General features: G+C 34.9%; 1 protein-coding gene across 3 annotated transcripts; it reads right to left on the minus strand.

Moving 5' to 3' along the window:
- Nucleotides 1-350: 350 nt before the first annotated feature.
- LOC112732378 (26S proteasome regulatory subunit RPN13) lies at nucleotides 351-5,527 on the minus strand. Of its 3 annotated transcripts, none has more exons than XM_025781082.3 (14): nucleotides 5,390-5,527; nucleotides 5,120-5,183; nucleotides 3,998-4,090; nucleotides 3,802-3,861; nucleotides 3,570-3,608; nucleotides 3,390-3,464; nucleotides 3,225-3,291; nucleotides 2,778-2,859; nucleotides 1,766-1,881; nucleotides 1,656-1,676; nucleotides 1,117-1,211; nucleotides 957-1,034; nucleotides 819-873; nucleotides 351-706 (listed from the first exon to the last, which is right to left on the minus strand). In XM_025781082.3, the coding sequence occupies exons 2-14, from the start codon at nucleotides 5,156-5,158 to the stop codon at nucleotides 582-584; spliced, it is 945 nt and encodes a 314-aa protein (XP_025636867.1). In that variant the 5' UTR covers nucleotides 5,159-5,183; nucleotides 5,390-5,527; the 3' UTR covers nucleotides 351-581. The 3 variants fall into 3 exon arrangements, with proteins under 3 accessions (XP_025636867.1, XP_025636865.1, XP_025636866.1); XM_025781080.3 differs by having other exon boundaries at nucleotides 351-709; XM_025781081.3 differs by having other exon boundaries at nucleotides 351-709; nucleotides 5,296-5,473.
- Between the last annotated feature and the right edge of the window lie 16,806 nt (nucleotides 5,528-22,333).

The raw sequence follows: 22,333 nt of genomic DNA on the forward strand, positions 1-22,333 counted from the left end.
CATTTTATTTTTTTGTTTATTTTTCAAATAAAATTAAGAATTCTTCATTCTATACATAAAAAAGCTTCATTATAATATTGGCCAAAATAAAAATGCAGGACAAACCTGAATTTTTTTTCACGAGAACACGGTAATGCTATCAACTTGAATGCATAAATGAGTTTCACCGCTTATCCTCTAACCCTTTTAAGACTTCATAGACAACTAATCTATTATGGCTCATCATAATTTTTCAAGTCCTACTCACCAAAGTGCATCCTACATCGATGCACTTCAAAAGCCATAACCTTTTGACAGACACTAGCTAATATCTTACTATACAGATTACAATTAGTAAAACAAAGTAGAAAGGAAAACAATGGCTAAAAATTTAATTAATTGTTGCCTTAAAAGATCCAAAGTAAATTAGTATCCTTTTTCAATGCCCTTTAATTTTTTTCTTTCATGCAGAAATGTTTATAAAAAAACAATGTCTTATCTTTAAACTTTAAGGGAGGGGGAGGGAAAGGGAAGGGGAGGGAGGGGGAGAGAAAGGAAGGGAGGGGGAAGAGAGGGAGGGGGAAGACAAGGAAGAAACCTTGCTACTTAGATTCATCCATAGGGTCATGACGGTTACAAGATTGATCTTGTCTGGATTCCTCTGCCTCTGATGATTCAGAAACAGAATCTTCAAGAGCCTCAAGAAAAGACAAAACTGTGAACTTGTCTGCTAAGAAATAAAGAAATATAAGCTATATCAAAAATATTAATACTTGGGCAAGGCTAAATAAATACTATGGAAGTGGAATGACTACTTTGGAAGTGGAATGACTACTTACATTTGCTTGGATTAATTCCAAACTGAGTTAAATCTATCTGTCCTGTTTTAAGTACCTATTGCAATAAAAAAATAAAATCGATAGTTACTAATCATCTTGGAAACAACGAAAGACAAGAACAATGCTCAGCGATCTCACATAAGTAAATGAATCTACTTGCTGACGGAAAGGTGGGCTCTGCAACAATTCCAATATATCTTCTGGAGACCACTTACCCTACCCAAACAATAACAATATTACATGTATATGTAAACGGCTAAAAAAAAACCTAAAAATCAATCATTAAATTGATACATACCTCAGGTAAGTAGGGAGCTAAACGCTGCTCCAAAGATATTGTGTCCATCAACGGCATTATTAGATCTGGCTTCAATATATCACCAAGTCCCAAGCCTAATTGAGATACAAGAAAACTGTCAAACAAAAAATCATACTTATGAACATCATCTTGTCAAGAGTAACATAATATAAAAACTAACCCCTCCTATACCTGTGCTATTCCAAATCAAAATGGATAATACCAACAAAAGAATTTAGAAAGAAACAGGATACTTTATATAACCTTAAGTTAAAGGTACGCATTTGACAATTGCCCCCAATTATCATACCAATATAGTGGTGAGTGGACCCGAACATCTATACTGATATGACTTTACATAAAAAAAATATATATCATATTTAGTTGATATTTATTTTCCTCTCATCATTGCAACAAATTGCACTTCACTTCAGTATGAGCAGTCCTCTAATTTGATATTTGAATCTAATAGCATGCAATATTATCTGTTTTCACATATCTTTGATGCCCAGGAATGGATTAGAAGATCACATCATTACCTCCGTCAAGATCAAGAATATCTGCAAACATCTCATCAGAAGAATAATGTTAGGTCTCAACAGTTAACAGTGCACAATAGAACATCTCTCTTTCATATAAGCTTGTATACCTGCAGGCCCAATGTTACTCAATATTCTTTGGAGATCTGCCAATTTAACTGGACCAGAAGATGTTACATCACTAGTTGCTTCCATACCCAAGTTTGGGACAACCAGGTTTGCAGCTCTATTAATTTAATGAAAAAATACACACGCTTAGTATCCAGTTGAGTAATATGATAAAAGTAGCTAAGTTAGCCACTAAATTCTTGATAAATCTAAACTTCAACTGTTATAAGCAGATCAAACTAAGGAAAACTCATAACCCACCATAGACTTTAAATAACACCGATTCATTTTAAAAATTAAAAGTAAATCTATTTGTCGATGACATGAATAAAAAAACCATGTGTCATTTGGTATTTATTACATTGGCTGGCAACAATAAAGCAATTGGTGGTGAAAAGCTTTCAGTTAAAATATATCTGTTTAGACCCTTATTTCTTTTTTTTTTTTCCAGTGAAAAAAATATTTGCTATAAAAGCAATTATATCACATCAACATCAGATTTAAACAATCATGATTCTGGTTTAAACAGAGGAACTGAACTTGCAAAAGACAATGCTACCACATTTGTAGCCTCGCTCTGATATTCTATTTTAAATAAATCAATTTAGCACAAAAGGCATATAAATCCATCTAAAGTTGGAAGGATATCCACCAATTTCTGCAAACAAAGTGGAATCATTATATAGTTGGCCAGTGAACCATCTCCAACAGATTTTCACACAAACAAGATTAGACAATTGGTCTCTATTTGGTGTAGAACTGATGGATCTAATCAGAGGACTTTTCCTATCAAAAATGTTGAGAAAGCTACCCTTCATTGTTAACATTTTCTTTCGTTTATTTTTGCACTCGTTGTGTGCATTATTTCTATTTTAGTTATGACTTGTACGAACTGGCTTGAAACAGTATTCATCGCAGTATTTGCAAATTACTACTCAGATTGCATGAAACCAAACTCAAATTTTGCATGTCCAAACATTCGCAAATATTTGAATAACCAAATTGCATGGGTACCTAGATGAGATATCATCCTCAATCATATCTTCAGAAACTTGAAGAGGAAGGGATCCATCAGCCTCTTCTTCACCAAGGAACTCTGTTAAATAGTAAATATCCCCATAAGACAATAACATGCACACTGAAGAAAGTATTGACATAGATTAGGAGCTATTTTGAATGTGTTCATTCATGGCTTTATATAAACTTCTGTCAATAAAAGAGTTTTAACTGAAACTACCTTTATTTTCTTGTTTTTTTTTTTTTGTGCGGTGTTTTGGGGGAAGGGGGGGTTATTTACTTTCTATAGTTTCCCCTTGGTTCTTAAAAGAATAATTAAAACTTGATACGGATATTATTTCACAATGCATATAACAAGAGTAGGATGGCAAAAGATATAAAGTTTAACCTCGCAAAACGAAGCTTGGAATTTCTTATTTAGAGAAAAAGGAAAGTTAATTATACCTATTGGTGTGTTAAGGTAATCATTCACCGAGCTACAGAGTTGTGAATCACCATCAGCGTTTGGTTCCTAGATAAAATTCAGGGACATATAGAAAGGTAAGAACCAATTATATTGCCAAAGCACCTAGAAAGGAAGACAAGAGGGTAATTAGTAAACATATCAACCTGCATCCAGAAGAAAAACTTTCTATCATCACCATTAAACTTCAATATGTAAATCCTTCCAGAAGCTTGGTTAACCTAATCAAAGAAGAACCAGAGTAGTCAAAATCATCACCAAGTAAGCAACTCAATAATGAATAGTCTAAACCCTAAACCAAAACGATCATGAGCAAGCAGAAGAACCTTCTCAAAAATTGCTTCATTTGGAAATATTATTTGATCCTGTGTTAGCTTAGGTCAAGAAAAATCAAGATAAATCCAGCAGAAAGAAATAACAGTGAGGAATAAAAAGTTATTAATCAACTTCATTCTTAAATATATATATATATAATAAACATGATGAATGAGCAGGAACGTAAGCTTGGAAAACATCAAAATAAGAATGACAATAAGTGGAGTGGGAAATAAAGGATACATCTTCGACGACATTTTGTGTCCGATCAAGCCACTGAAAATGGACTAATCCCTCCTCTCCCTGAGTCAAAAGCAATCACTTTAACAAAATCACTGATGGTCATGAGTGCAAAACATGAGGAAATGATGGACAGTCTTCAAACATACAACATCAAAATCATATTTAAAACAAAGACTGATATTCAAGAAAACCGTACCCTAGCAATACGAACAAGTCCTTTTCGTGCATCGGGGACAACCCTTTTTCCCTCGAATAACATTTTACCAGCACGGAATTCAAGCATAATTTCCTGCCAATAGATACATATCCAATGAAAAACAAGATGAAAATTACAACACCAGTGCTAACACACCTATCACATATCTCATTAAATACATTAAAATGAATTTATCCATCACATTTCAGATCATGATGGTACCCAACATTGATGACAAACTGCAACTATACCAAGCATACACATTATCATCATCCCATATTTCATGTCTAACATGTTTTGGGTTGTGGATCACATCACATGATGCAGCCACAATAATCAATACCGTTATTGCAGCCACCGCTGCAACTGCACTGCACCAAGCAGAATTGCATGAACTCTCAAATCTCAATCACAGAAATCAGCCCCAGCTCAATTTCCATGTGGCCGCAATAGATGTAGGACATAATAGGTACTATGTCAGGTTGTAAACTCACACTGATCTCACCCAGAAGGCCAGAAGCGGCCACATTGTGCACTCTGACAGTTACAATACCACACAGGTGGCCAACGCCGTAATTCAAAAAATGAAAAGGAAACGCTCCATTCATTAAAAAAAAGCAAGAGATTCTAATAATGTTTTTTTTTCCATTCATTAAAAATTGTTCCAAAATACAAAAGAGGTCAATCACATCATATATATAATATAAACATAAGACTATATTAAACAGAAAACATTATCAACGTAAATTATATATTTTATATTTCACAAAAATAATAATATAGCCGTAACCGTAAATATGAATCCTAGAATTTCTCTGATATAACAAATAAGAAAAGACTTCAGCTCGATCTAACTTCAGCCTAGCTTATTAAGTTACGTTAATGAATCTAGGCTATCTAGCCATGAGACAATGTTATTGAGTTATGTTAACTAAAATCCGTACTATGATGCACTTGTCTTTGGCTAAACATCGAGAAAATCAACAGAGTGAACTGGCTAAGTTACTGATGTTATATTACATTATTTTTTGTTCCAGAGAGATTAAAGTAAATTGTTAGGGTTTGTTAATTGAAAAAAAAAAGTAACAGCTAGATTGAAGGTAAAATACAAAGAGACATTACCTGAATTGCTGGAAAAGGATCCGCGGAAGACGAACTCATCCCTCTAGTAGATTGCGATAAAGAGCTGCTTAAAATCAATCAATAAATTAATTAACTAATTGTAAAAAAATATAGACATTCAAGAAAACGTAACAAATCAAGTAGCTTCACAATGAACCAGTTATAGTGAAATTTACATTGTCACAAAAGAAAGAGAGAAAAGAAAAGAAACGCAGCATTCGAAGAAAACCCTAGAAGATGGAGAAGAAGGATGAAGAGACACGAACTTACAAGAACTCAGTATTAGTACTAATAATATTACTCCTCAACTCAACGAAAAGCTAAGAGGGAAAAAACGAGAGCGGAGCGCACCAGAAACGAATTGAGGGTTCCGCATATTTATTTTTCGCACTAGTAATAGTTTTCTCCAGCTAGCTATCCAACCTCACCGCCCTTTATCCAATTCAACCCTCATCTTCAATGAAACCACGAAAATGCCATCCACCTTTATTTATGTTTATTAAATTTTATTAAATATATTAAATTAAATATTTGAATTAGTATAACATTTCTTTTTGAATTTATATTTTTTAAATTTTGAATTTTATTTTAGACGATAATTTTTTATTATTTATTTTATAAAAAAATATAAAAAATATTTAAAAATAAAAAATTATATTATATCTTTTCAAATAAAAAATAAAAAATTTTATTTAAAAATTAATTTTTTTTCATCAACGGTGGATTTCAATTTTCTCTATCGAAGTTGAATAAAAGAAGAAAATATTTGTGAATGCTTCTCCATTATAAATAAAATAAATATGAATAAAGTATATATTTTATTTTTTATTTTTTTCATAATGTTTCGTATATTTTCAATTAGAGAATTTTTTTTAAAAGATCATTAGGTAAATTTAATTATTAAAAAAATTTATAATATTAAAATTAGGATAATTCACACAAACAAATCAAATGAAAAATAATATTACACTAATGTTTTAAAACGAAAAAATTTACATACATGTCATAAAATAAATTTATATAAATCGAAGAGTAAATCCTTATAATGGTCTCTGAAAATCATGCAATTATCCGATTTGATCTTCGAAATTCTAAATTTTGCATAATGGACCTCTAGATACACCGCTCCGGGATCATAGTTGTCCATGTTCTTGTTTCCGGTGATGAGTCAGCAATCACGACATTGACATGTCATGACTTGCCATGTTGAAATGAGTTAAAATGTTGCCGTTCTGATTTGACGTCCACTTTTGACAAAAACAATACTGTTCAAGTCAAATTAAGCATGTAAAACGCTTTTGATTAAACACCCTCATTTCATTCGTCTTCTCCACTTCCACCCTTCTTGTTCTTCTTCTTTTTTTTTCCCTCTCTTCATCAATGGTATTCCCGTAAAATTCTGTTAGAGCGATTAAAATTTTTGTCTCCGAAAGACATCTAAATCAGGTCTCATTTTGTCGTTCGTCTTCTCCTTCATTATAAGTAGGAAGTTTTGTCATTGTTATTATTAGTGAAGGTAATTCTTTTTTTGCAATGCAGGATGATTCTTCATTATGTTTATGTTGCGAGTGTAGTTGATGTTGTTTGATTTTTTTTATCAGTGTAATTCTAGAAATTAGGTTGGGATTTATGAGGATGCTTTATTTGATTAGTTTACATTTTGATAGTATAATCACTTAAACATGTAGCATAATAATATTGTTTTTTACTGTTTTTATCATTTTTTTATTAGATTCTTTGGAAGTTTTGCATTAAAATATATAAATAGATTTCGTATTCAGCTATGAAAAAGTTAAAGCTCAAAGCCAAGAAAGTTTTTTGTTCAAGTGAGAGTTGATTATTTGCTAATTTTAATTTTAGAAAATTTATAAGGTAAATAGTTTCTTTTTTCTTTTTAATTCATATGCGAGAATAAGAAGGATTTAATTGTCAAGAAATGTTTATGTCAAATGAGTGGAATACTGATTGTTAAAAATAAGTGGAGTACTGATTGTTGAATAGTTCAAATAAGTGGACTACTAGTTGTTAAATAAATAATTAGTGTATGTTTTCGTGTTCTATATAGGTAATACATAAAATTATATAAAAAAAAATTTATTAAAATTTAAATAAAAAAGATCTATTATAATTATTATTATAAATATTTTATAATTTAAAAATATTAAAAATAATTAATATTTATTTTAATTAATTTGAATTAATTGAATGGTTATCTCATTTGTCCGCTTAAATAAGTATTTAGAGTTCGAATTTCATCTTGTGTGACAGACTCTTAATAAATAGAGTATTAATATGTGGTGGATTAGTTTTCGACTTACCGAGTTAGAAAATCTGTAGAAAAAAATTGTATTTGTCTTTAAAATAAAATCATTTTTCACTAATAGCAATACTTATGGACTTTTGTCTTTGTTGAAATTTACTTGGGATAATTTTATTTGTTGGTATCATATTCATTCTTGAAGTCAAAACAATATGATCAACATTGTTACTTGTTAAAAGTTCATATTTTATGAAATAATTTTTAAATTTTCAAATTCATAAACTTATGTCATTACAAAAGTTATTAGATTGATTAATATTTCTTGATAACATGGTGTAACGAAACACTATCGTTGAGTATTAGTTAGTGTAAAAAGAAACCAATAACAACTTTTGTTATTCAATATATAACTTATTCTATTGCAAAATAAATTAATATTTTCTAAACTTGTAAATACATTTTCTTCTAATTTCTTATCTTAAAATGCATTCTGGTTAGTGAGATCAAATTTAAAATATTTTTTTATTTTCTTACTCAAATTTAAAATTAAATTTAGAACTGATTAACAACTCATCCTTTTTTAATTTCAATAAAAAATAAATTGGTTAGATACAAAATATTCAACATTTAATAATTTTAATCTTTTAAATTTTAATTAATATATATATATATATATATATATATATATATATATATTAGTATGTAAATAATAATATCCAATGTATTGATTATTTTTTTTTTGACAGAATTAATGTATAATCTATTGAGAATTGATTTATTATCCAAAATATTTTTTATAAAATTTATAATATGTGATAATAGTGATCTTATTTTTTATTATTATTTAAAAAATTTTTCAAAATTTTATAATTATGTAATTAACTTAATAAATAATTTTATTATTACTTTTATACTAAAAAAATTAATTTATACTATTCACATAATTTTTTACTACTAATAAATAAATAAGTATTTACACTATTATACTTATTGTTTTAAATGATGACTTAAGTTACTTATTTTGTATGTTAAATAATATTTTGTATGTTAAATTTATTAAATATTAAGATGAAAAAATTGTTCAATAAATTATACAAATAGTTATTATAGAAAAGAAAAAAAAATTATATATCATATATAATAATCATTGATATATATAGTGTCATGTATATATTAAGATTATCTATTTTAATTATGTGTGTAACACCTAACTTTTAGCACCTCATGATCGTACCAAAAGCGAGGCGTTACTAACCTAATTCCTTTTATTATCTATTTAATATTGAGCCTTTACGTATAAAATTATCGATTGTTTTACTAAAACTTATAACTTTTCCAACAAGAACAAACAACACATATTCACATACTTAATATTAATAATACATTGTAGTATTATATACAAAAGCAATTATAAAACCTACCCCTCTGAATAAAACTCTAACTGACAAGGTGGGGGTGAATAAATTCTAGCAACTCAACTCGTAAACATATTCCTCTGTGCTCCCGCAACTTCGCAATAAGCCTTCGCACCTGTAGCTGAAAGGGGTGGAGATAGGGGGTAAGAATTGGGGAGTTCTTAGTAGGGTCGGGGTTAGAAGTTAAGTTCATTATCCAAATTTAAAACTCTTATTTTCCTTATAAAAATTTCACGCAAAATGACATTTCATATATTTCACCGCTTACTAAGAAACCATTTTAACCAAAGCCTACTGCTGGTCCTTCCAATCACGGCCTTTGGCCCAAATCAAATCAACTCCGTCTCTGGTCCAAATTAAATCAACTTGGCTTACAGCCCAATTCAACACGAATCACCATCAAAACTCAATCACAAAACAGAATCAATTATAGGCACAAACAATGCAAGACAAACACAAATCAGAAGGCAATTATAGAATATAGAATCCAATCACAAGCACACACAATCATAAAAACATAATCACAACAAGTATGCGCAAACAAGTATGATGCATGTCTAGTCCTATACAGGCCATGAGCTCATGTGTCGATTTGTTACCTGATTCCCGACATTGGTCCTGAGATAAGCGTTCCGTACCGTCATCCTTATCTCAGCCAACGTCCCCTTCATGAGCATTACGCATCGCCGTCCTCATGGGGGAACCTTCTTTACAGTCTCCAGTGAGCGTTACGCATTGCTGTCCTCACTGAGCCGTCCCTATAGTATCAACGTCCCCTCCATGAGCGTTACGCATCGCCGTCCTCATGGGGGAACCTTCCATTCGGTCTCCAGTGAGCGTTACGCATCGCCGTCCTCACTTAGCCGTCCTTATAGTGTCAAGTGAGTGTTATGTATCGTCGTCCCCACTAGACACTTGGCACTAAGGCCCAAACAGCACTCAAATTCTTTTCAATCTTTGCTCTCTACTCTACTACGGTAGAGATCCCTTTAATTAATACATTCTTTTCTATCTGCTCTACTGTGGCAGACGTTCATTAAAATCTTTTAGTCTTTACTCTCTGCTCTTCCGTGACAGACAGTATTTTAAAGTCTTTTTATCTTTGGTCTCTACTCTCCTGTGGCAGATATCCCTTTAGTTAATACATTATTTTCTTTCTCCTCTTTCTTTTTATTTTCTTACTTCTTTTCTTTCTCTCTTCTTTTCTTCAATCTTTTAATTCTTTATCATAACTCAACTTCGCATTCTTCCTTTGCCTTTCCCTAAGTATCTTATGGAAAAGAATTGTAAAGTACTTTAATGAAGATTGCGTTCTCTAAAACTTTTAAAATTACTCTATTTGCTCTTCTCTAACATATAATAATATTAATAATATCTTTACTAGATAACATTTTTAATAAAATAATAATAATAATAATATAAATAAGATATTTTAAATAATAAATAAATAATATATTTATATCTTTTCTTAAAACTTAGTTTATAAAACCTTACTTTTAAATTTTTATCAATTACTTTCTAAATCATGAATCTTTTAATGTTTTATTTTTTTAACCTCAATATTTTATAAAATTATATTCAAATCCTCAATTATTTTCATATCTATAAAAATAGCTTGAATTTTTATAAAATATCCATTTTACCCCTAAACTTTACTTATTACCCAAAATACCTGAAAAACGTATATAATTATAAAATTAACTTCAATTTTTTATTAAATTACTATTTCATTCTCAAATATAATTCTTAATTCTCCGATTATAACTTTATCAAAAAATTGAATCTCATTTTCAAAATTTTTCAAGTTTTCAACTTGAGTTTTAAGTTCATTTTTTTAAGTTTTACTATTACCGATTTTTTCTCAATTTTTAATTTAATCTTTCAGCTACCAAATCTCACCAATTTCCTCAAAAATATTGTAACACCCAAAACTTTAGCACCTTATGATCGTACTAAAAGTCCGAACACTACTTACCTCTATTCTTTTAATTATTTACTATGTTTATTTAATATTGAGCCTTTGGAAATACAAAACAAAACTTTAATTAAGAAAATAAAATAGTTTTTATTACTTTCACTTGCTTAATCACAAAGATATATATATATATATATATATATATATATATATATATATATATATATATATATATATATATATATATATATATATTCACATAGTATGATATACATAGACTTATTCAAAGACTCTCAAATACAATTCCTACTTCTCTAAAAAATAAAAACAATAAATAATGAGGTGAAAATAAAATCTAAGAACTCAACTTGTAAACAGAATCTTCTATGCTCTTGTAGTTCCGCACTAAGCCTTCGCACCTGTAGCTGAAATGGGTGGAAATAGGGGGTAAGAACTTGGGAGTTCTTATTAGGGTTGGGGTGTATAGTTATATCCATTTTATATATACTTGGTTAGCAACAACAGTCAATAAAGTACGAGTCAATTCAACAATTATAGAACTCAAAACCCAATCACAAGCACACAAATCATAGAAAATACGCTCACAAACAAATATGCGCAAACAAGTATGATGCATATCTATCCCTAGTGCAAGTAATGAGCTCATCTGTCGGTTTTGACCTGCTCCCGACGCAACTCAACAACCTTTGTCTGAGTTTGGTTTCCAGTGTCATAACCTCTGTCTTACAGGTGCGACTCTCTTGAGTCGATGTATGTAAACATAACCTCTGTAAGCAACCTCTGTCTTACAGGTGCGACCATCCCCTGGATTGGCCGATGTATCTCTGAAAGCAAATCTCGGTGGACTCACCACCATATCTCTGCTCGTTTTCAGCAGGTACATAATCATCTTAGCTCGTTCTTTCTTTCGTTTCTTTTATTCCTACTCCCTACTCTCCTATGGTAGAGATTCTTTAGAATTTTTTAACATTCTCTCTCTGCTCTTCTGTGGCAGAAGTTTTCTTTAATATTTTTCTTTCCTTTTCTTTTCTTTCTTCTTCTTTTTTTCTTATCGTTCATAATATAAATCATCCTCACATTGTTCCCTCACCTTTTCCTAAGTGTCTTATAGAAAAGAATTATAAAGTTCTTTATTTAATTAAGTCTGTGTTCTCTAAAGATTTTAGGATTACTTTGCTTGCTTGCTTACTCATTAATATTGTACACTATAATATTCTTACAAAATAATATCTTTGATAAATACTAATTATAATAATAATTTATTTTAATATAAATAGATAATTTTAAAAAAGTATTTAAAATAATATTTATAATCTTCTTTTAAAACTTAGTTTATAAAACCTTATTTTTAAACTTTTATTAATTACTTTCTAAATCATGAACTTTTTAATATCCTATTTTTAACTTTGATATTTTATAAAATTATATTTGAATCCCACTTATTTTTATATTTATAAAAATAACCCTGGTCTTTTACAAAATACCCATTTTTACCTCTTGAAAAATACAATTTAATTACTAATCTTTTTCTTATATCAAAACTGAAACCCTTAGCCCTTTCCTTTCAAAATATTACTTTTTATTTTAATCCGTTCTCGAATTTTTCGATTACCGATTCTTCATAACTTTTAATTTAATCTCTTGACCATCAAATCTCACCAAATTTATACTTTATTTTCAACGATATTCCAGCCCAAAATTCACCAAAACACCCTAGCTGACCGTTCATATATAGCCGAATCAACAAATCACAATCAACAATAATAATTCAACCAAACTAACTCATTCAAACTCAAACAATAATCAACCAAATCAACATTTTCACTTATCAAATTCACATTTAATTATTATAAAGTTACCAAATTCTACCTCCGTACGAAATCAAAACAACAGAAGCTCCGAAAAAACTTTCTGACCGAGTCGCTGAAAAAAAAAACGTCCGAAATTGCCTGTACCTCTTAGAACTCTAATTGACCAAACTTAAAGAGAAGAAAAGCTATGTCACTATCAATTTCTACCGAATAAAAGTGATACTAACAAAAAAAAAAAAGATACAAACACTTTTAAATGATTAAATTTTTTTTTGGAGTTATCGATCTCAATTTATCGAATGCCAAAGACCGAACGTTCCATGGTTTCTCATTCTCTCTCTCGGCCATCCTTCTTTTCTTTCTTCTTTGGATTCGGTGGTTCATTAGAAAGATGATGATGGTGATTAAGAAAGTTCACATGTGTCATGCATGTTATATATATACATATGTATTCATGCCACGTTTTCAATTTGCTTTCCTTAGCTATATATATATATATATATATATATATATATATATATATATATATATATATATGGAAACATTTCAAATGTACTGGGAGTACCAGAGCTTCAGTTATTTTAACCGTTAATCTGAATTATAAAAAATATATAATATATATTAATTGAAATCAACGATTAAAACAAATAGTGCACCGATACTTCCAATACACTTGAAATATTTTCTATATATATAACCACGTTTTAATGTCATATATATATATATATATTTTAACCGTTAATCTGAATTATAAAAAATATATATAATATATATTAATTGAAATCAACGATTAAAACAAATAGTGCACCGATACTTCCGATACACTTGAAATATTTTCTATATATATAACCACGTTTTAATGTCATATATATATATATATATATATATATATATATATATATATATATATATATATATATATATATATATATATTAACTTGAGGAACCACAATCATATAGTATTATCATATTATAATACTAGAGATTTACTTTATTTAATGTAAGACCCGGTTAATTAACGGCTAATTAACCCATAAATGAGAATTTATTCTAGAAAGTTAAAGATGTTATTTTTATGGCTAAATGTGATAGAGGAGAGTGAGACAAGAATTTCGGTACCAATTTTATAGAAATCGGACCAAGATTGGACTGAACGGACCAAATCGGGCCAACCGGACCCAAAGTGGACCCTTGGCCCAACTAAACTAAACTAAAACCCTAGTTTTCAGCACTCTCTCTCCTAACAACACACAAACACACGCTGAAATGGTGGAGAGGAAGGGAAGAACACTCTCTCAAGTTCTCTCCTTTGGTTGATCTTCAAATCACCATAACTTTTGATCTAGAGCTCCGATCGCCGCACCGTTTGCGGCCACGCGTTCACCACGGAGAGCCCTACAAAACCCATACAATCAATCTTAAGGTAAGCCACGTTTTGTTCTTCGAAAATCCAGCCCTTGTTTTCGAGTTTCATGGATGAAATGTTGAGATTTTGGGCTCTTTGATGTTATAGGACCCAACTCTCTTGAAGGAGAAGGTTAATCTTGTCTCCTTGGACCTTGGGTGTGGTAAGATTCTCAACCCTAGTGTAATTTATTGTTCTATGATGTTGGGTATTGAGATGTTGTGTATGGGTATGATGATTGTGGCTTAGGTTACGTATATGTGAATATTGGAGCTTGATTGGTGATTTTGGAAAGCTTGGGAGAGGGTTTTGTGTGATAAAATCTGTTTTTGGAGGTGTTGAGACCTTGAGAGCTTGTGGACAAGGGGTTTGAAAGTGCTCCGGTTGAGCTTGGGAAATCGGCTAAGGTATGGTCTCGGTTTCTCGTATCTAATATGTAATATGGTAGGAAATACTTAGGCTAGAGGCCCTAAGATAGGCATTGAATGATTGATGTTGTTAAATGGTTGAGGTATATGATGTGATCATATATGTGATTATGAATATTGATGCCTTGATTGTGTGATATATGAGAAAATGCATGTTGTGATATATGCTTAATGAATGATTAAGGTTGAATTGGTGGGTGGTACGCTGTTGATGGTGAGTATGATGTTGATTATGTATAATGATGGTTGATTGGAAATGGTATTATTGGAAATTGGGATGAGGGAGGATGTATGACATGATATTGTGTTTGTCCTTTAGCCATTTGAATGAGAAGTGTTAAAAAAGTTGGATGGTGATTTTGGAAAATTTGGTAAAATGTTAATGTGTGAGTTGAGGATGGCTTGATGTTGATTTTGGTACATTTTGATTGATTTCAAAGAAAAGGGATGAAATTGGCATGTTTTGATTGATTTTGAAAAGAGTTGAAAGTGGCTTGTTTTGAAAATGGCACTTTATGGTTTTGTATGAAAACTTTATTTTTGGGCATACTTTGATGGAACATAACTTAAACTACAGATCTCTGATTTGTGCCAAATCTATTTAGAAATGAAACTGGACCCGGGATGTCCATGCCGTTCGAAGAACGGGTGAAAAACGATTTAAAATGAGAAAGTTATGTCCGTCGGAAGATTGGGGGTTGAATCTGTAAATTCTGCAGCTTTTAACTTAGAAAATTTTTTAGCAGAATGACCCTCCGCGCGTAGGTGTACTTGGCGCGTACGCGTCGTTCTTCAAGAAAGCACCATCCACGCGTGCGCGTGGTGTGCACGGGCGCGTCGATGCGCTGCACCAAATGCCTAGCTATTTTTCCGAGAGTTGTGCCAGAGTTGTACCAGTTTTGTGCCTGGGGCGCAAGAGCACCCACACGTATGCGTGGTTGACGCTCGCGCGTCGTTTGGCTATTTTTCAACCCGCGCGTCCGCGCGTATGACGCTTGCGCGTCGATGAGATTTTGTGGCCATCCACGCGTGTGCGTGGAGTGCGCGTACACGTGGCTCTGTTTTCATCCCAAAGTTGATTTTTGAGTTTTAAAAGCCAAATTTCATACTTCTAAGCCTCCGATCTCACCACTTATGTCTTAAATCATTATGATATGCCTAGCAATGAGGCAAGGGGCTAGTAAATGTGGTAACTTACGAGTGAAGCAAGGGAAAAATGAATGATCAATGAGGATCAAAGATGATTATGTGAGATGCGGAGGATGGCGATGGAAGTGCTTGTTGTGCCATGGGCCGAAGGGCCGTAATTGTTAATGAATTGGCTGGTTATGGATTTAACCGTGAGCCGGATGGCTAGATTATTGCCGTGTTACGGCGGAGCCATGATTATGGCTAAGTATAAATGCATATATGCTGTTGAATGAATTGTGAATGTTTGCACTTCCACCATCGGAGATGAGGGTTTCCCTGGGAGGAAGCAGTGGCTAGCCACCACGTGCTCCAGGTTGAGACTCGAAGCTCTTTTGACCCTATGTCGTAAGTATGGCCGGACACTGTGAAAGGCCCGGATGAGCTCGCCCCCGTAAATATTCACCAGTGAGGGTGATGGATATGGATCATGATTATGATCAAGTTTATGATGAGTATAACTCGAGTTGGGGATGCGCGACAGAGGGACAGTCCAATGGTTAGCTACCAGGACTTGTCGGGTTGGCTCTATGACCGACAGATGATATCATCAGCCACTAAGGATAGGCATTCATCATATGCATACTATATGAATTGTTTGAGATTGCCTATTTGACTGCATATTACTTGCTAATTGTCTAAATGCATTATTTGTTTCTATTTGTAAATCTCTTGTCTGATCTAACTGTGTTTGCTATATTTGCTCTAGGATTGCCTTCGGCTTTCCTCTATTATTATGTATTATATATGTGGAAGCTGTTACCATGCTGGGGACCTCTGGTTCTCACCCATGCGGATTTTGTGGTTTTCAGATGCAGGACGTGAGGTTTCTCGCTGAGGCATGCTAGAGACTTCTGGATTAGCGAAGATCCTTTGTTCTCGGGACTCCGTCTTGGTTTATATATTTTGTTTAGATACTTTTATCTCCACTAAATAATACAAACTGTGATGACTCCTCTTATAGGAGATTTTTGGAGAATAGGGTTCTGTATTTGTGTCCCTTTGGGTTTCCTTTGGGGTTTTCTTATTTTATTATATGTATATATATATATATATATATATATATATATATATATATATATATATATATTGCTATGCTCGGACCAGTTATCTTCGCATCCGGATTTGAGTTTTGATATTTCCGTTTTTGACACTCTTTTGTATATATATAATCTCGCGTTAACTTATCCTTTGCTTGTTGCGTTATCGATCGGAGTGTTGCGCTTTCGAGTTGCGATTTTTGCTTACCCCTTTTTCTACAAAGGCTCCTAGTTATAATCCTTATTCACACTACTATACATACTAGATTTTTGTTTTAGATGTCGTAATACCTTGCCATCTCTGGATTATGACTTAAGCATAAGACTCTGTATGGTAGGGTGTTACATTATGGTATCAGAGCAGTTCGTTCCTGTAGAGCCTGAGGGACGGACTGACTATGTTTCTGTGCATTCTCTGTATGTGTGTTATGTGCTGTTAGTATATCTACTTGATATAATTGGCATAAACGTTCATGAGCATGCATTTGGGACTTTGAAGCACTAGACTTCCGATATTGAGACTGATCATCTTAATATCGATTGTTTGGTGTGTATAGGAACCAGATGGCGCCATGTGGACGCGGTAGAGGTCGTAGGAGCGGTCATACGAATGCTCGTGCGCCGGAGATTAACCCTAATGACCCGGTGAACTTTATGACTGCATTGGAGAACATGGCTGCTGCTATGCAAGCCACTGCTGAGGCTCTTGGTCAACAGATGAACAACCATGGTAATGACGGAGGTGGAGTTCAGGGTCTGATGACACTGGCAAACTTTTTGAAGGTTAATCCACCTAAGTTCAAGGGAACCACTAGCCCGACTGAGGCCGATACATGGTTTCAGGCCATGGAGCGAGCACTGCAAGCGCAGGTGGTACCTGAAGGGCAGCGTGTGGAGTTCGCTACCTATTTTCTCACTAGGGAAGCGTCGCATTGGTGGCAAGGAATCCGACGCCTCCTGCAGCAGGGTGATGCTTATATCACCTGGGATGTCTTCCAAGAGGAGTTCTATAAGAAGTACTTTCCGACTTCTGCCAGGACGGCCAAGGAGCTTGAATTGTTGCAGCTGAAGCAGGGTACTATGTCCGTATCTGAGTATACTGACAAGTTTGAGGAGCTGTTCAGATTCTCTCGTATGTGTCAAGGGACTCCGGTGGAATATGAGGAATGGAAGTGTGTTAAGTACGAAGGAGGACTCCGGAGTGATATTTTCGGTTCGGTGGGGCCAATGGAGATTAGGACTTTTTCTGAGTTGGTGAACAAGTGTAGGGTTGCTGAAGAGTGTGTGAAGAGGGCAGCCACTGAGAAAGGAAGTCACAAAGGATCATTTCAACAGAACCGAGGGAAGAGTTTTGCACCTAGAGGTCCGCCTTTCAAGAGGGAAGGTTCCTTTAAGAGGCCCAACAACAACTACTCCTAAGGGAAAAGGTTTGGAAAGCAGCCTCAGAATGATCAAGCTTGTACTAGGTGTGGGAGTCACCATCCGGGAGTACCATGTAAGGCCAGATGGGGTTTGTGCTACAATTGTGGAAAGGCGGGGCATAGAGCCGCAAGTTGTCCGGAGCAGTAGAAGCAAGGTGTTGGGAAAGCACAACAGACCGGTTGGGTGTTCACCACCTCAGCTAGGGGTGCAGAGGGATCCGAGACACTCATTCGAGGTAACTGTGAAATGGCTGGTCAAACTTTAAATGCTTTATTTGATTCAGGAGCATCGCATTCATTCATTGCATTTGAGAAAGCCCATGAGTTAGGATTGAAGATCGTAACCTTAGGTTATGACCTAAAAGTATATAATGCTACCCATGAAGCCATGGTAACTAGGCTAGGATGCCCGAAAGTTTTGTTTAGGTTCAAGCAGCGTGATTTTGTCCATAATTTAATCTGCTTACCGATGATCGGTCTTGATCTTATCTTGGGATTGGACTGGTTATCTGAGAACCATGTCCTGCTTGAGTGTTCTACAAAGTCGGTGTACTTTATGCTGGAAGATACAGAAGGGCTGGTTGTGGTGAATAATTATTACTTGAATTCGATAATGGTGAACTGTTCCGGAATCGAATGTCAGGGTATCCTGTTGTTAACCGCGGGTGTTTTGGGTGATGACCAAAGGTTGGATCAGATTCCAATAGTGTGTAAGTTTCCGGAAGTGTTTTCCGATGATATTGAGGAATTTCCACCTAATCGAGAGGTCGAGTTTGCTATTGAATTGGTGCCTGGGGTGGGACCAATCTCAAGTGCTCTTTATAGAATGTCACTGTTAGAGATGGCCGAGCTAAAGTCTCAGTTAGAGGAATTTTTGGGTAAGAACTTTATCTGACCAAATGTTTTCCCGTGGGTGCTCCAGTGTTACTGGTAAAGAAGAAAGATGGAAGTATGCGACTCTGTGTGGATTACAGGCAGCTGAATAAGGTCACCATAAAGAATAAGTACCCATTGCCGAGGATTGATGATCTCATGGATCGGTTACAAGGAGCTGGGGTTTTCTCCAAGATCGATTTGCGATCCGGTTATCACCAGATAAGGGTGAGGGGTGAGGATATCTCTAAGACCGCTTTCAGGACTCGTTATGGTCATTACGAGTACACTGTAATGTCCTTTGGGTTGACGAACACTCCTGCGGTATTCATGGTTTACATGAATAGAGTGTTCCGTCCGTTTCTGGATAAATTCGTTGTTGTCTTCATTGACGAGATACTAATTTACTCCAAGACTAAAGAAGAGCATGCAGAACACTTGAGGACCGTGTTGCAAATTCTAAAGGAGAAGAAACTCTATGCGAAACTGTCTAAGTGTGAGTTTTGGAAGGATGAGGTAAAGTTTTTGGGTCATGTGGTGAGTAAGAAGGGAATAGCCGTAGATCCAACTAAGGTGGAAGCTGTGATGGATTGGAGGCAACCAACCACAGTAACTGAGATAAGGAGTTTTCTGGGCTTAGCTGGCTATTATCGAAGGTTCATCAAAGGCTTTTCGCAATTAGCCTTGCCGTTGACAAAATTAACCCGCAAAGACACTCCGTTCGTTTGGACTCCTGAGTGTGAGGAAAGCTTTCAAGCATTGAAAAAAAAGTTGACCACTGCACCTGTGTTGGTGTTACCTGAGCCGAACGAACCATTTGAGGTGTACTGTGATGCCTCACTAAAGGGTCTAGGATGTGTGCTGATGCAGCATCATAAAGTGGTGGCGTATGCCACACGACAGTTGAGACCTCATGAAGTTAGTTACCCTACGCATGATTTGGAACTCGCTGCGGTCGTGTTTGCCTTGAAGGTGTGGAGGCATTATCTCTATGGGGTTAAGTTCCAAGTCTTCTCCGATCATAAGAGCTTGAAATATCTCTTTGATCAGAAAGAGCTTAATATGAGGCAAAGAAGGTAGATGGAATTATTGAAGGACTACGACTTTGAGTTGAATTACCATCCGGGAAAGGCAAATGTAGTGGCGGATGCGTTAAGTCGAAAGTCGTTATATGTGGCTTGGATGATGCTTCAAGAGGAGAAGTTGCTCAAGGGATTCGAGAGTCTAAAAATTGGTGCTCGAGAAGTATCTGGAACCTTGTGTTTGAGCCGATTAGAAATCTCGAGTGATTTTAAGTCCGAGCTCCTAAAGGCTCATGAAAATGATGAAGCGTTATGGAAGGTGTTACCGGCTATCGAGCAAGGAAAATAGTGGAGAGTGTCGGAAGAAAAAGATGGGTTATGGAGATTCAAGGGTAGGGTCATTGTGCCGGATGTTGGCACTTTGAGGCAAGATATCTTAAAGGAGGCACACAAAAGCGGATTCTCCATTCACCCGGGAAGTACTAAGATGTACCATGATTTAAAGGCGATGTTTTGGTGGCCAGGTATAAAGAATGATGTGGCGGAATATGTTTCAAAGTGCTTAACTTGTGAAAAGGTGAAGATTGAACATCAAAAACCTTCCAGGATGTTGCAACCTTTAGAGGTTCCGCAATGGAAGTGGGAAAGTATTACAATAGACTTTGTGTCAGGATTGCCAAGGACTAGGACTGGTTTTGATGCTATCTGGGCGATCGTGGACCGACTGACGAAATCAACTCACTTTTTACCCATTCGGATGACTTACACCCTTGAGGAACTAGCACGGTTGTACATAAAGGAGATTGTGAGACTTCATGGCGTACCGGCTACTATAATCTCTGATAGAGATCTTCGTTTCACTTCGAGGTTTTGGGGTACATTTCAGAAAGCTTTTGGAACCCGATTAAGCTTGAGTACAGCGTACCATCCTCAAACAGATGGTCAATCCGAGAGGACGATCCAAACACTAGAGGATATGTTGAGAGCTTGTGTTTTGGACCAACTGGTGAGTTGGGATCGGTATATGCCGTTAGTGGAGTTTTCATACAATAATAGTTACCATGCGAGCATCGGAATGGCTCCGTATGAGGCCTTGTATGGGAGGAAATGTCAATCTCCGCTATGTTGGTGTGAAGCTGGAGAGAAAGGCTTGTTGGGGCCGAAAATGATAGCTGAGACCACTGAACAAGTCAAGAAAATTCGAGATAGGATGCTTACGACGCAGAGTCGCCAGAAGAGTTACGCCGATCAGAGGCAGAAGCCCTTGGAATTTGAAGCAGGAGATTATGTTTTCCTGAAGGTTACTCCAACCACAGGAGTAGGTAGGGCGATTAAAGCGAAGAAGTTGAATCCTCGATACATTGGTCCATTTCAGATCCTGGAGAGGATTGGACCAGTAGCGTATCGGATGGCTCTACCACCTCATCTTTCGAACCTGCACGATGTGTTTCACGTGTCACAGCTTCGGAAGTACACTCCTGATGCTAGCCATGTATTAGAACCTGAGTCGGTTCAGTTAAGAGAAGATTTGACGCTTCCAGTAGCTCCAGTTAGAATTGACGATACTAGTATCAAACGATTGCGTGGAAAAGAGGTTTCATTAGTCAAAGTGGCTTGGAGTCGAGGCGGTGTTGAGGAACACACTTGGGAACTTGAGTCGGAGATGCGAACGGATTATCCGCACTTATTCTCAGGTAATTGAATTCGAATTTTGTGGGCAAAATTCCCAATTAGGTGGGTAGGATGTAAGACCCGGTTAATTAACGGCTAATTAACCCATAAATGAGAATTTATTCTAGAAAGCCAAAGATGTTATTTTTATGGCTAAATGTGATAGAGGAGAGTGAGACGAGAATTTCGTTACCAATTTTATAGAAATCGGACCAAGATTGGACCGAACGGACCAAACTGGGCCAACCGGACCCAAAGTGGGCCCTTGGCCCAACTAAACTAAACCAAAACCCTAGTTTTCAGCACTCTCTCTCCTCACAACACACAAACACACGCTGAAATGGTGGAGAGGAAGGGAAGAACACTCTCTCAAGTTCTCTCCTTTGGTTGATCTTCAAACCACCATAACTTTCGATCTAGAGCTCAGATCGCCGCACCGTTTACGGCCACACGTTTACCGCGGAGAGCCCTACAAACCCCATACAATCAATCTTAAGGTAAGCCACGTTTTTCTCATCGAAATTCCAGCCCTTGTTTTCGAGTTTCATGGATGAAATGTTGAGATTTTGGGCTCTTTGATGTTATAGGACCCAACTCTCTTGAAGGAGAAGGTTAATCTTGTCTCCTTGGACCTTGGGTGTGGTAAAATTCTTAACCCTAGTGTAATTTGTTGTTCTATGATGTTGGGTATTGAGATGTTGTGTATGGGTATGATGATTGTGGCTTAGGTTGTGTATATGTGAA

Source organism: Arachis hypogaea, chromosome 13, assembly GCF_003086295.3.
Source record: "Arachis hypogaea cultivar Tifrunner chromosome 13, arahy.Tifrunner.gnm2.J5K5, whole genome shotgun sequence".
Taxonomy (NCBI): Eukaryota; Viridiplantae; Streptophyta; class Magnoliopsida; order Fabales; family Fabaceae; genus Arachis; species Arachis hypogaea.